Source organism: Mustelus asterias, chromosome 13 (assembly GCF_964213995.1).
Source record: "Mustelus asterias chromosome 13, sMusAst1.hap1.1, whole genome shotgun sequence".
Taxonomy (NCBI): Eukaryota; Metazoa; Chordata; class Chondrichthyes; order Carcharhiniformes; family Triakidae; genus Mustelus; species Mustelus asterias.
In genome coordinates, this window is record NC_135813.1 from 66,729,638 (window position 1) to 66,744,379 (window position 14,742).

Genomic DNA, 14,742 nt, shown 5'->3' on the forward strand with positions numbered 1-14,742 from the left:
CAGTTACATGGATAAGATGGCTATGGAGGGATATGGGCCAAATGTGGGAAATTGGGACTAGCTTAGTGGTTAAAAAAATGGAGCGGCATGGACAAGTTGGGCCGAAGGGCCTGTTTCCATGCTGTAAACCTTTATGACTCTATATACTGAAAAATCTTTTGATAAAAAGTCTAAAATACAATGTTAAAAGGGCTCATTTAAAAAGCTTAAAAAGCACAGGCCCATCTCACTTTTGTTGCCTTTATTCACTCTAGATCAGAACAAGCCAGCAATCCTTTAATGTTTCCCAGGCAATAATGTTCATAAACATGTGTTGTTCATCTTCAGGACTGAGTTTTCTTCCTGGAAAAAGCTATTGGTCTTTTTTTCTCTCCAGTTCCTTTCAACTCTGAAACCAATCCATCGCACTGCCTTCATAAGTTAGACCAATCTTCATGGATTCTCTCTCTGGCACTCGGTTTCTTCGACAGAGAGTTTGTTACCATAGCAGCGAGGGAACAAACCTTTTGTTCCCTTTCCTCTTGATTCAGGTTACCCTGGCAAAGGAAGAAATATCCAACAAGACTCGAATATCACTTTATTTCTGAAGTGGTTGCTATCAAACACTGGCTTTTGATGATTGGGATAGTATTTCACTGTTTCCCTCTCTTTTCATAGAATCCCTACAGTGCAGAAGGAGGCCATTCGGCCCATCGAGCCTGCACTGACAATATTCCCACCCCTGTCCTATCCCCGTAACCTCACATATTTATCCTGATAATCCCCTCACACTAAGGGTCAATTTAGCATGGCCAATCAACCTAACCCACACATCTTTGGAGTGTGGGAGGAAACCAGGGCACCTGGAGGAAACCCACACAGACACGGGGAGAATGTGCAAATTCAATACAGACAGTGACCCAAACTGGGAATTGAACCTCGGTCTCCAGAGCTGCGAGGAGCATGCCACCCAATGAAGAACCTTGGGAAGAACCCAGCCATGGCACAGCTTAATGACAATATAGTTGTCTCATCAGCTATTCTACACAACATTTGCCAATTTATTCAGCAGGCTCTACACGTGGGTATTTTATCACAAGAATGCTCATGTATATTTCGTTTTTTAAAAATTCATTCATGTGACATGGGCGTCGCTGGCTGGCCAGCATTTATTGCCCATCCCTAGTTGCCCGAGGGCAGTTGAGAGTCAACCACATTGCTGGTAGCTTTGGAGTAACATGTAGGCCAGGCCAGGTAAGGACAACAGATTTCCTTCCCTAAAGGACATTAGTGAACCAGATGGATTTTTCTGACAATGGTTTCATGGTCATCAGTAGACTCTTAATTCCAGATATTTTTTTTATTGAATTCAAATTCCACCATCTGCTATGGTGGGATTCAAACCCGGGTCCCCAGAACATTAGCTGAGTTCTGGATTAATAGTCTAGCGATAATACTGCTAGGCCATCACCTCCCTGAGGTTGGAAGTGCTTTGTCTCAGGAAGCAAATGATGGAATTCCAGGGGGAGGGCAGGTAGGGGAGAAAGGAACAATGAGAGAGACAACGCCAAAAAGTAGGATCAGACAGACAAATCCCCAAGAGATAATTACAGCATGGAGCTCAACTGATTAAGAACGAAGAACAAAGAAAATTACAGCACAGGAACAGGCCCTTCAGCTCTCCAAGCCTGCACCGACCACACTGAACTAAAACCCCCTACACTTCTGGGGACCGTATCCCTCTCTTCCCATCCTATTCATGTATTTGTCCAGATGCCCCTTAAAAGTCACTATCGTATCTGCTTCCACGACTCCCCCGGCAGCGAGTTCCAGGCACCCGCCACCCTCTGTGTAAAAAACTTGCCTCGTACATCTCCTTTAAACCTTGCCCCTCGCACCTTAAACCTATTCCCCCTGGTAATTGACTCTTCCACCCTGGGAAAAAGCTTATGACTATCCACACTGTCCATGCCCCTCATAATCTTATAGACTTCTATCAGGTTGCCCCTCAATCTCTGTTGTTCCAGTGAGAACAAACCAAGTTTCTCCAACCTCTCCTCGTAGCTAATTAATAACACAACTGCTAAGTGGCCATAATACTTCAGGATACAAATACAAGCAGAATGTAAAAAAAACAAGCTCAAACCTGTGTGGCAGCTTTCACATCAGGTCTCAAGGTCCTTCAAAGTCAATGAATTATTGTTACAATATACCTACTGTTTTAATCTGAGGTGATGTGGCAGCCAATTTGTGCACATATCATCCGACAAACACCAATGAATCAAAAGGCCAATCTGTTTTTCATTTGTTAGTTGATGGATGAATCTTTAGCCAGGACGCTAAAGTAAGAACTCTTTGATCCCTGTCATATAATTTTTTACATTCACCTGAGAGGGTATGTACACCCAAATAATCCAATGCTAACACTTTTTTTTATTTATTAGTGTCACAAGTAGGTTTACATTAACACTGCAATGAAGTTACTGTGAAAACCCCCGAATCACCACACTCCAGCGCCTGCTCGGATACACTGAAGGAGAATTTAGCATGGCCAATGCACCGAACCAGCACGTCTTTCGGACTGTGGGAGGAAACCGAAGCATCCGGAGGAAACCCTCGCAGACACAGGGAGAATGTACGTGTGGACTCCACACACACACTGACCCAAGCCAGGAATTGAACCTGGGTCCCTAGTGCTGTGAGGCAGCAATGTGCAGTGCCAGATTTAGACTTGGTGAGGCCCTAAGCTATATAAAGCTTGGAGGCTCCTTGTTAAAAAGTTACACCAAAAGGTCTCACAAAGGTGCGTACCAAAACAGGACCTTGGGTCGCCACAAAAAAATTGAAAACATAATTATGCCTTTTAATTATTTAATAGCAAGGTATTTAAAGTGAAAAATAGAAATTATTTTCAAATGAATGCATTTACTGATTACATATTTATCATTTGGCTGGCTTGATCTCTCTCATAGATTTTGGTAATTTTTTGAGTTGTTCTTCAAGCTGGTGCTTTCTTTTTCTTTTCTGGTATCCGCTCTTAAATGTTCCCTTCATTGTAAACCTTCTGAAATTTTGTGAGGCCCCTGCGGATTGTGAGGCCCTAAGCTGTAGCTTATGCCCAAATCCAGTACTGCCACTGTGCCACTATGCTGCCCATTGAAAGAGATGGGCTAAAGGATGTCTGTTGTAACCATGCGACTATATAATGTGAATGCTTCTCGTGCTTTTACACATTTTTCTTTTGCTAAATAAGTTTGCTTGCTATTTTTGGATGGAAAATAGGATCAGATGGGACGCTCTATTGCTTTTGAACACAGACAGGTTAAATCTTATGAAAGCATTAAATAAGTGCAGCAGTTGGAACACAATTAACCAGACATGGTTCATTGTTCATTACCTGGAAGTTTACCTGGGTCTCAAGCCAAGGGTAAATACTCCTGAATGACTAGAGTTCACTGGTAAGGTTCATTTCAGTTATAGGAGCTGAGATAACATGATTAAGAAGGCTTGAAAGATGGAGAAATGTCGTAAGACCTTAGGCTCGCGAACTTCCGCAGAGTTGTTTTTTGCCCCACTGTTATACCATTCCCAGATAGACAGCAAAAACCCTCAGAGCAGAAGTAGCTCCGAGGAAACTCTCCGCCCCTATTCTTTGATAAAACCTCTCAGCCGTGGAGCATTAGAGAGGGAATAGAAAGCTGCGGGATCAAAGAAATCATCTGCTGTCGATTAACGGAATGCTTTGCATGGAAAACAATTTCTGAAATAAGTTCCAGCTCCAGTACAAATAATACCAGACATCTCTCGTCGAAGGAAAGAAAGAGCAGACTTGCAATTGTGCAACACGCTATCGCATCGCTCAGAAAGTTGCCTCGTGGCTCACGTTCAATGAATTAATTGGAAGTACTGTTGCTATTATACCTACACTGCAGGCAGTTTGAGCACAGCAAGATCCCACAAACAAATGATTGGCGAGTTAGCCTGGTTGTGAAATGGATTTGCTGACTTGTTGGTCTCTTGTTAGAATCTGTACATAAGTTGTGCGGCAGCAAACCTGCCCTCCGGTTTCACCGTGTCAAAACATAGAAACATTGAAAATGATGGGTGGCACGGTTGTTCGCACTGCTGCCTCACAGCTCTAGGGACCTGGGTTCGATTCCCGTCTTGGGTCACTGTCTGTGTGGAGTTTGCACATTCTCCCTTGTGTCTGCGTGGGTTTCCTCCGGGTGCTCTGGTTTCCTCCCACAGTCCAAAGATGCACGGGTTAGGTTGATTGATCACGCTAAATTGCCCCCAGTGTCCCGGGATGCGTAGGTTGGAGTGATTAGTGGGATAAATATGTGGGGTTACGGGGTTCGGGCCTGGGTGGAATTGTTGTTGGTGCAGACTCGATGGGCTGAATGGCCTCCTTCTGTGCTGTGATGCTATGAAAATAGAAGCAGGAATAGGCCATTCAGCCTTCGAGTCTGCTCAGCCATTCATTTTGATCATGGCTGATCATCGAATTCAATATCCAGATCCCCCTTCCTCCCATATCCCTTGATCCTTTTAGCATCCAGAGCTATATCTAATTTCTTCTTAAAATCAAACATTTGGGCCTGTGATAGTGAATTCCACACATTCACCACTCTCTGGGTGAAGAAAGTTCTCCTCACCTCAGTACTAAAAGATTTGCCCTTTATCCTCAAACTATGGCCCCTAGTTCTGGACTCCCCCACCATTGGGAACTTTTTTTCTGCATCTATCATGTCTAATCCTGTTAGAATTGTATAAGTTTCTATGAGATCCCCTCTCACTTTTCGAAACTCCAATGAATATAATCCTAACCGGCTTAGTCTCTCCTCATATGACAGACCTGCCATCCTAGGAGTCAGCCTGGTAAACCTTCACTGTATTCCCTTTATAGCAAGGACATCCTTCCTCAGATAAGGATACCAGAGCTGCACACCATTTCCTATACATTCAGCCATTGACCCTCCTCCGAATCATAGAAACCCTACAGTACAGAAAGAGGCCATTCGACCCATCGAGTCGGCACCGACCACAATCCCACCCAGGCCCTACCCCCATATTTCTACATATTTTACCCACTAATCCCTCTAATCTACGCATCCCAGGACACTAAGGGGCAATTTTAGCATGGCCAATCAACCTAACCCGGACATCTTTGGCGGGAAGAAAAGCGGTTTAGAATCGTCACTTCACCTGCTCACCGCCGGTTCATAGAATCTCAGAATAGTTACAGCTCAGATGGAGGCCACACAGCCCATCTGAGCCATTCTCTCTCCCAGGATGTGGGCGAGCTTCTCCTGGCAAGGGTAATACAGGAAGCGCAAGACATAATGTATCTAATTCCAATGAGTATTGCAGTAGAATTGTAAAAATGAAGAAAGATGTTTGTAGTCAGACACTGGTGAAGAAGTTTGATATAAACATGCCTGTAAGGCAACGAGGGGTGAAGTTGGGGGTGGGGGGGTAAGTTAATGATGAACTGGCTGGCATAATTTCAGGTTGATTCAAGAGGTTATCAGGGTCGAATGGTGGAGGAATGGGGGATTTAACACACACATTAATATTTGAAATTTCAAGTACATGGGTTTGCCTTGCCTATTCTAACTGGACATGGGCACTAAATTGTTGTCTGAAGGAATCCTGGAGGTGGCACCCACAGTGTGCGACATCTCCCTCCGTCATAGTACTGCCATTTATCTCAGAATTCTTTGTCTATTCCCCAGCAAATTTCCCCTCTTCTTCTTGACTTAATGCAGGAGTATCTCCGGTTCCCCAACACTGAACCTGGTTGAGTGGTTTTCTATTGATTTATGACTATGGCGTTATTCTTTGAAACCTCCCAATAGTTTCATGCTCTGTTCCATCGCTTAATTCCTCAGTGGACTCCCACTCATCGGGATTTGAATGCAGCCGCCACCTTCTTCCTCCTCCAAGTGCAATCACAAACTTCCAGAATCCCTTTACAATGGCCCTATATGAAAGCAAGCGATACGTCTAGCTTGGTATCTCAAATCTCTCCTCAGTTTGTGTGATCCATGGCATCATTCTGGTGAATCTACGCTGTGCGCTCCCTATGGCTTTTATCTTGAGCTCCAGAAACCTGCACAATAATGTAATCAATGTTTGAGCAAATTCAGATTACTGGGGAGGTTGGCCTGGTGTTCTGGCTAATGTGTATCCCTCACTCAATGTCACTTAAACAGGGTAAACCAGTTACCATCAGTGTTTATTGTAAATGGTGTGTGCGTACTGCAGTTTACTTTCTAAAGCTAATGTACTTGATTATAAGATAATTTTGCAGTTCCTCATACAAATTCTTGGCTTCAGCAATCAAAGTGTTCTTCAGAATTCCCATCTGAACTTTGAACTCCCGACTTGAATAAATTACAGTAAAATGACTGCTATCTATTTAAAATGTAGAGAAATAAAAGTTTATAGAAATTTAACAAGCCATCCTATTGTTATTTTTGGGACTTGTGCTTAGAATTGCTGCTGTATATCCTACAAGTCTGATTATAGTTCAAAAGTCTTTCACTGGCTGTAGGCGCTTTTTATTTATTTGTTACAAGTAGGCTTACATTAACACTGCAATGAAGTTACTGTGAAAATCCCCTAGTGGCCACACTCCGGCACCTGTTTGGGTACACTGAGGGAGAATTTAGCCTGGACAATGCATCGAACCAGCACGTCTTTCACACTGTGGGAGGAAACTCATGCAGACATGGGGAGAATGTGCAAACTACACACAGACAGTGACCCAAGCTGGGAACTGAACCCGGGTCCCTGGTGTTGTGAGGCAGCAGTGCTAACCACTGTGCCGCCCTAGTCCAGCAGTCCTGAAGAGTGCTACATAAACACAAGTCTTTGCTTTTTTTAAATTAGCAACTATGTACATTATAGGACCCTAAATTGCATATGAAATGGGGCCTACAGCTTGAAATAGGCAACCACGCCAGCTGCCCAGTGGTACACTTTTGTAAATAGTAGCAGTAGATCGATTATAGGAAGGTCGTGATTGCACTGGAGAGGGCGCAGAGGAGATTCACCAGGATGCTGCCTGAGATGGAACATTCAAGTTATAAAGAGAGGCTGGATAGGCTTGGTTTGTTTTCGTGGAGCGGAGAAGACTGAGGGGCAACCTGATTGAGGTGTTCAAGATTATGAGGGACATGGACAGAGTGGATAAGGAACAGCTGTTCCCCTTAGTTGAAGGGTCAATCATGAGGGGAAATAGGTTCAAGGTGAGGGGCAGGAGGTTTGGGGAGATATTTGAAGGGTGGTGACGGTCTGGAATGTGCTCTCGGGGGGGGGGGGGGGGGGGGGGTGGTAGAGGCGGGTTGCCTCACATCCTTTAAAAACTACCTGGTTGAGCACTTGGCACATCATAACATTCAGAACTATGGGTCAAATGCTGGTAAATGGGATTAGGTGGAAGTTCAGGTGTTTTGCACATATTAGTGCAAACTCGATGGGCCGAAGGGCCTCTTCTGCAATGTATGATTCTATGATTGATGTTTCCAGCTGGGCAGTAAGTCTACCCACCCCATTTCGATTGTATTACAGCCCTGTTAACAACCAAACAACCAGTCTTTAACAGGCCCCCCACTATTTTCGTTAAGTGCTAGTGGGGGGCCTGTTAAAGACTGGGTGTTTGTCCCCTAGGATATGCAATGCTCTGAAATTTAAGAAAATAGCCACCAAAGGTAGAGAAGCAGTAGTTAGAAATTGCCTTCACATTTAATAAAAGGAAGATGGTACCATGAAAAGTTGTTTCCCCGGCATAGTTAAAAACAGCTACAATGGAACAGAAACCAACTGGAAGGTTTAACAAGTGACTAATGGGAATCATGAGCACTAGATGTGAGTACACATATGTGGGGTTGAGGAGAGGCCAGTACGTCCAAGTGAGTGTAACATTAAGATAGAGTGTGCATCAACTCTCAACACTGGCAAGGAAATTATCAGATACTTGGGGTCCTCATGCACAAGAATGATGGATCGTATCAAAATTGCTCAGTTCCAGAGCTCATTGTAACAGTTTCAGCTTTCATTTATTATATGTTTTTAAAAGTTTATTACTGTCACAAGTAAGGCTTACATTAATACTACTATGAAGTTACTGTGAAAATCCCCTAGTCGCCACACAGTTGTGCCTGTTCGGGAGAATTTAGCATGGCCAATGCACCTAACCAGCACATCTTTGGACTGTGGGAGGAAACCGGAGCACCCAGAGGAAACCCACGCAGACACGGGGAGAACGTGCAGATTCAGCATAGACAGTGACCCAAGCTGGGAATCGAACCCGGGTCCCTGGCGCTGTGAGACAGCAGTGCTAACCACTGTGCCACCGTGCTGCCCATATGTACCATAGACTTTTGGAAAATTACACCATTTTGTAATTAGGATCGGAATGCATTGCATCCCTCTATGTCATTCAAATCTTCCAATTCGGAGAGCTGTCTGGATATGAGCCGATAGTCACAGAATTGCCTCAAGGCTGGGGTGAAATCCACCCCTCCATAGGAGATGCCCATCCTTAGTTGCTGACTGTCATTCCAGACCTCCTTGCTGTGTTTCATTTTGTATCACCAAATGTATATGTTCTTTCTCCTCCATAGCCACTGTCCTGGTCACCTACTCAGGCTCACCACTCTGTTTAATGTCGGGTCCACCACAGCAACAAGCAGAGGAAGAGAGCAGCAGGAAGAGAGTGGCTTCACTGCTTTGGCATTGCCCAGCCATCTTCCTACATAGAAAATATAAATATTGGCCAAGAATCTGGCACGAACTCCCAGGCTCTTCTTCGAATGGCGCTGCGGGATCTTTTGACGTTCACCTGAGAGAGCAGACTGGGCCACAGTTTAGCATCTCTTCCAATAGATGGGGCCAGCAACTGTGAAGCATGTCCTCAATACTGTACTGAGGTATCGGGGGGGGCGGTGAGAGAGTGTTACTTTTGAGACAAGACTGATATTTTGAGAAGGAGGACATTTTGTTTTGCCAGCTGTACAGAAAAACTGTTAAAAAAAAGTTATCTATTGACAGAAAGAAAGACTTGTATTTATACCATCCACGACCTCAAGACCCGCCCGCACCCCCCGCCCCCCCACCCTTGCCCCACACTGCTCTGGAGAACCAGTCTAGATTTTGTGCTCAAGTCCTGGAGTGGGACTTGAATTCATAATCTTCCGTGCTACCACCCAAGTCATCCAATTAATCCCAATTTAGCTTAAATATTGCAGAGGGGCAATCACGTTTCTTTGTCACCTCAGAATATGGAAGAAGCAACTAGTGTCAAAAGAATAAAACAGCAGAGTCACCACAAGAAAGCATCAGGAAAGTTTTACTTGATAAAACTGTATTTTTCACAGACGTTTGTACATTTTTTGTTACAAAACTGTATAGTACTAAAATTTAAAATCAGTTTTTGGTCAGAGAATATTTAATCTTTGTGTGCAATTATCATGTATTTACAAGGTCCCATGTTAGTGATTTTCCAATGATTATTTCATAATGTCATACACTCTCCACATAAGACATGGCTTAAGATAAATATATTAGTAAATAAATATTCTGAGAACATATTTCCATAAATGAAATGTGCCACTATACATATACAGAATATACACAGACAATTTCTAGCCTTTTAACACATTAGGGGGGAAAAATGGTAATGATGGAGAGAACTCTTGACCATTTCATAATTCTTTACAAGAAATTTCAGACAAATCTTTTTTTTAAGTGCTACAAATGTAAAATAGTGCCTTAAGTACCCAACAAAATTGTGAACTTTGCATGGATCATCAGGCAGTAAAGGCATTATTGTGTACATAAAACTCTACCTTGGTGCCTTTCAAGATGGATGTACAAAACATGCACTCAGTGTCAGTCTACTAGTCCCATGGTTCCCATGAGTGCCTGTTATAGCCAATCTGCTTCTCCCGTTGTGACACAGAGAAGAACATTCAGTCACAGCCATCACGGGGCTGTTGCTTCATTTCCCATCCCGTACCCACCTTTTCCCCAACTCCATGCCCACCCTCCCTGCCCACACCAACCCCCTTTCCCCAACTCCTTTCCCCTCCCCCTCCCCCCCCCCATTTTCCCATCTCCTTCCCCTCCGCTTTCCCCCTGCCCCCTCTGTTTTCTAGTCTTAACGTTCTCGTATTGCTCAGTTACTAAGGCAACCATAACCCTGAGCGTGCGGAAGGCTCAAAAAAAATAAATCCCTCGGACTACGGAGCAAAGTTTATACCTGACGTTCCTCGACAACAGCAGTATCGTTGCCTTGCGACCAAGGGCAGCAGGGTTTTAAATAACAGCAGAACTCGGTCTCGGAAAAATAAAAATCACAAGACAAGAAGCACGAACTGAGTCGTGGAAAGATGCATCAGATTTGGTGTTTTCCTCCACATTACCACTTTTGTGTGTGTTTTGTCAAAGCTAAAACAGTCGCACAGGGACTGAGTTTGGAGTCTTAATTGATCGCTTCCCGTATCTCCGTACTTATATACACATATATATTTATTCTTTAAAAAAAAAATCAGATGTCCTGCTCAATGAAACAGTCCTTTCTCAGAAGTAGAGATGATCTAGACCCTGGAGAAACACAAACAAAAAGGCAGGATTACTGAGGAGGAATGTGTATGCAAACCACACAACCAAATTCAGATTTAAAATTCAGACACATTCCTTCATTAGACGCAATTGTTATTATCTGTCGTACAATGTAGCTTTTCAACTGTGAAAATATCCTACAATAGAGATATGGCCAGGGTCAAATGACAAAAAGACCAGTTTGTAGTTCTCAGACTGTTCAAGGCTAATCTATGATTCTATTCAAGGCTATGGGCCAAATGCTGGTATATGGGATTAGGTGGGAGTTCAGGTGTTTCTCACATGGCAGTGCAGACTCGATGGGCCGAAGGGCCTCTTCCGCACCGAATGATTCTATGATTGATGTTCCCAGCTGGGCAGTAAGTCTACCCACCCCATTTCGATTGTGTTACAGCCCTGTTAACACTACTTTCGCTAAGTGTTAGTGGAGGCCTGTTAAAGACTGGTTGTTGGTCCCCTGGGATATGCAATGTTTGGAAATTTAAGAAAATAGCCACCAAAGGTAGAGAAGCAATAGGTAGAAATTGCCTTCACATTTAATAAAAGGAAGATGGTACCATTAAAAATAAGTATGTCCAAGTGGGTATAACATTAAGATAAGAGTGTTCACCAGCTCTCAACACTGGCAAGGAAATTATCAGTTACTTGGGGTTTTCATCAACAAGAATGATGGATTGTATCAAAATTGTTCAGCTCCAGAGATCAGTGTAAGTTTCGGCTTTCATTTATTATATGTTTTAAAAGTTTATTTATTAGTGTCTCAAGTAGGCTTGCATTAACACTGCACTAAAGTTACCGTGAAAATCCCCTAGTCGCCACACTCCTGTGCCTGTTCGGGTACACCGAGGGAGAATTTAGCATGACCAATGCACCTAACCAGCACGTCTTTCAGACTATGATAGGAAACCGGAGCACCCGGAGGAAACCCATGCAGACACAGGAGAACGTGCAGACTCTGCACAGACAATCACCCAAGCCGGGGATCACTGGCGCTGTGAGGCAGCAGTGCTAACCACTATGCCACCCTGCCGTACCATATGTACAATGGCCTTTTGGAATGTTGCACCATGATTCTATTCTTTTATTCCAGTTACAATTCTCCGTGCAGTTAGGTTTGGCTTGTCTGTGCCATGCTGATCTCTGTTGGGATGATGGCGGGAAGACTAAACATGTAACTCACCATCCCACCCGGGCTAGAGAATGACAATATCAGCCCAAGGACCTTCGCTACTGCTCTATCGATGGCTATTGCGCATAAGGGTGATTATGGATCCAATTTGGCTGTGATTCCCTCCCCCCACCGCTCAACACATTCAAAGAACTTGCTGGCCTAGATTCACCTTTGACGATTGAAGGGTGAGAGCGTTATTGGCACCGGGGCTGCAACATTGCAGCAGAGTTGGCACCTTTGGGAGGGAGAGGGAGAGAGAGAGAAGCGGAATAACAAATAACAAATGTGTTGCGATGGTAGCGAATGGTTCTATGCAATAGGATTAACATGGATCAGTGTGGTTCACGTGTTGCTTATTTAAAGCCAACTGCAGTATATTAATGAACTGCTGCTCTACTCTGGCTCCATTCACAAGTTAACATTTTTTCTTGATTTAAATAAAATAAATACATATTTAGCTCTTCTTCCCAGACTGCTCAAGGGCAATCCTAGTTCTGTTACCAATTACAGGCTCCAATCTTCAAAAGCAGAGCGTTCACTCAATACTAATGTTTCACAAATGTGCGAAGAGCTGCCACGCAAAATGAAGTCTGTGATAGCCCACCACCCCAAAAGTATTTGTGATTAAATTTACTGTTCATTCATAGGGGGGGGGGGGGGAGTGCCCCTGCTACTGACATTCGAATGTGATCAGTGAGTCACCAGCTGACGCCCTGCTGCAATTCTTCAGCTAAAGCAGATCACTTGGTTTTCGCCTCAACTTTCCAAACAGTTGCCAAAAACAATAAGAATGATAATGGTGCAGTGTTCCGTGGAGTGCGTGCTAATGTCCAAGACCAAAATTGAGGGGTAACATGGCACCATCCTTAAAATTATTCTGGTAATAATAATGTGGGTGGCACAATGGTTAGCACTGCTGCCTCACAGCGTCATAGACCCGGGTTCAATTCTCAGCTTGGGTCACTGCCTATGTGGAGTCTGCACCTTCTCCCCGGGTCTGCGTGGGTTTCCTCCGGGTACTCCGGTTTCCTCCCACAGTCTGAAAGACGTGCTGGTTAGGTGCATTGGCCATGCTAAATTCATGCTAAGTGTGGCGACTAGGGGATTTTCACAATAACTTAATTGCAGTGTTAGAAGAAATTTCAAGGGTATCACAACACACAGTTGGTTGGATTGTAATCGTGGCAATGGATCCTGCAGTGCAACATCTTATAACAAATCTCCAAAATCCTATCCTTCAGAACTTGCATTTATAAAGCACCCGCTGCAAGCCAAAGCAATGGACAGCCCAATTAATTACTCTTGAACCGTAATCACTGTCGTCATGTAAGCAAACTAGGCAGCTACGTTGCTGACACACTGCGATAGGAAAAATGTGCAGTCAATTGATGGGCCGAAGGGTCTCTTCTGCACTGTGATTCTGTAATCTGCTTTTCAGTAATGTTAGTTTGAGACACAAATGTTGTCCAGGACACATCAGGTGCACAGTGCTGTGCTGCTGGGATATCACGATTTTAGGCTAAGAAAGTCTCAGAGCTGGTGAAAATAGAAGAGGAAGCAAGCTTGACTTGTTAGAACTGGAATGGTCAGGGGTTGCAGGTTTTCTGACGATGCACCACAGAAGATTCTAATCGTCATTTATGTTGAAAGTGCTACAGTTGTACTCAGTGATATTGGCTTGTGCAGGCACATTCCTGCCTGCAAGATGCTTATATCTCTTACAGGACTGGCTAGGTAGCTCAGAGAATATCAAAGGTAGTCCTAAAGCTTGTAACAGCCCCCTACTCAGAATAGTGATCTCCCCCTCCAACTCCCCCAGCCCTCCACAATGGATCTGTTGATAAATACAGGCCCCATCATGGAACTGGGACATCCCATACCAGAAAGGACTTTGATGCAGGGTTTATACTCAAAACAGCCAGGACAGTGGTAAGGGTGCTATAATTGGGTTGGAATAAAGAGAAAGTGGGGAAGGAAATGATTTCTGCTGTTTCTCTGGCTACAAAGTGCACACCCATGCTTGAGTGTTAGTGCATGAAGGTGCAGGTCCACATTTGCTGTTTAAAGGTCCCGCATGAGGACCTCAAGGGCAACTGATACCCACAGAATCTGGACAGAGCAAGGGTCAACATATTAGGAGAAAGGGGGTATAAAAATCAAAGGTAAATTGGAAAAGCTGGAAGGCAAGAGAAAGATGAATATCTGAACGAGGCAGCAAGTCAGATGGAACCCCCGGCTAACTCTACTGGAAGCTTCTGATTTTCTTGGTAATTTTCTGTCTCAGTTTTGTCTCTCTCCCTTCCCTCTCAGTTCTCACTGCTTGCTATGATGTGGTTCCACAAGAATTGGCCACTCAGCAATGGTTCAGTGCTCGCTGCCCTGGCTTGACGGTGAGTGTCAGCGGTTTATTCAATATCAGGGAATTCAAAGCTGAACTTGACCCTGAGCCCAACATTGCTTCTGAAAGGGTTGGATAGCAATCAAGAACAAGAACCTTATCCAAATTTTCTCCCCCTTAGCTTCGGGACCTGAAGACCAATTTTCGAGCCCTGTGACTGGCCTGGCTGATATCAGTTGGGCCGCACAGTGATTAGCAGCGGCCTCACAGCGCCAGGGAACTGGCCTTGATTCCCAGCTTGGGTCACTGTCTGCGCAGAGACTGCACCTTCTCCCCGTGTCTGCAGGGGTTTCCTCCCACATTCTGAAAGACGAGCTGGTTAGGTGCATTGGCCATGCTAAATTCTCCCTCAGTGCACCCGAATAGGCGACGGAGTGTGGTGACCAGAGGATTTTCACAGTAACTTCATTGCAGTGTGAATGTAAGCCTATTGTGACACTAATAAATAAGCTTTTAAACTTAACTTAGTTGACTTTAAACAGATCAAAGCTTCAACTTGCTATAACTTTGGTATGACTCAGTCACTCGCTGGATAAAAATCACTGAGCCATCATAAAAGATTAAC

General features: G+C 44.2%; 1 protein-coding gene across 2 annotated transcripts in view; it reads right to left on the bottom strand.

Moving 5' to 3' along the window:
* Positions 1-10,135: 10,135 nt before the first annotated feature.
* znrf3 (zinc and ring finger 3) overlaps positions 10,136-14,742 on the bottom strand; it is a 254,449-nt gene continuing 249,842 nt past the window's right edge. For both annotated transcript variants that reach the window (XM_078227654.1, XM_078227652.1), the window contains exon 9: positions 10,136-10,590. In XM_078227654.1, the coding sequence (XP_078083780.1) occupies positions 10,535-10,590 (56 nt within the window). In that variant the 3' untranslated portion in view covers positions 10,136-10,534. The remainder of the gene's footprint in view (positions 10,591-14,742) is intronic.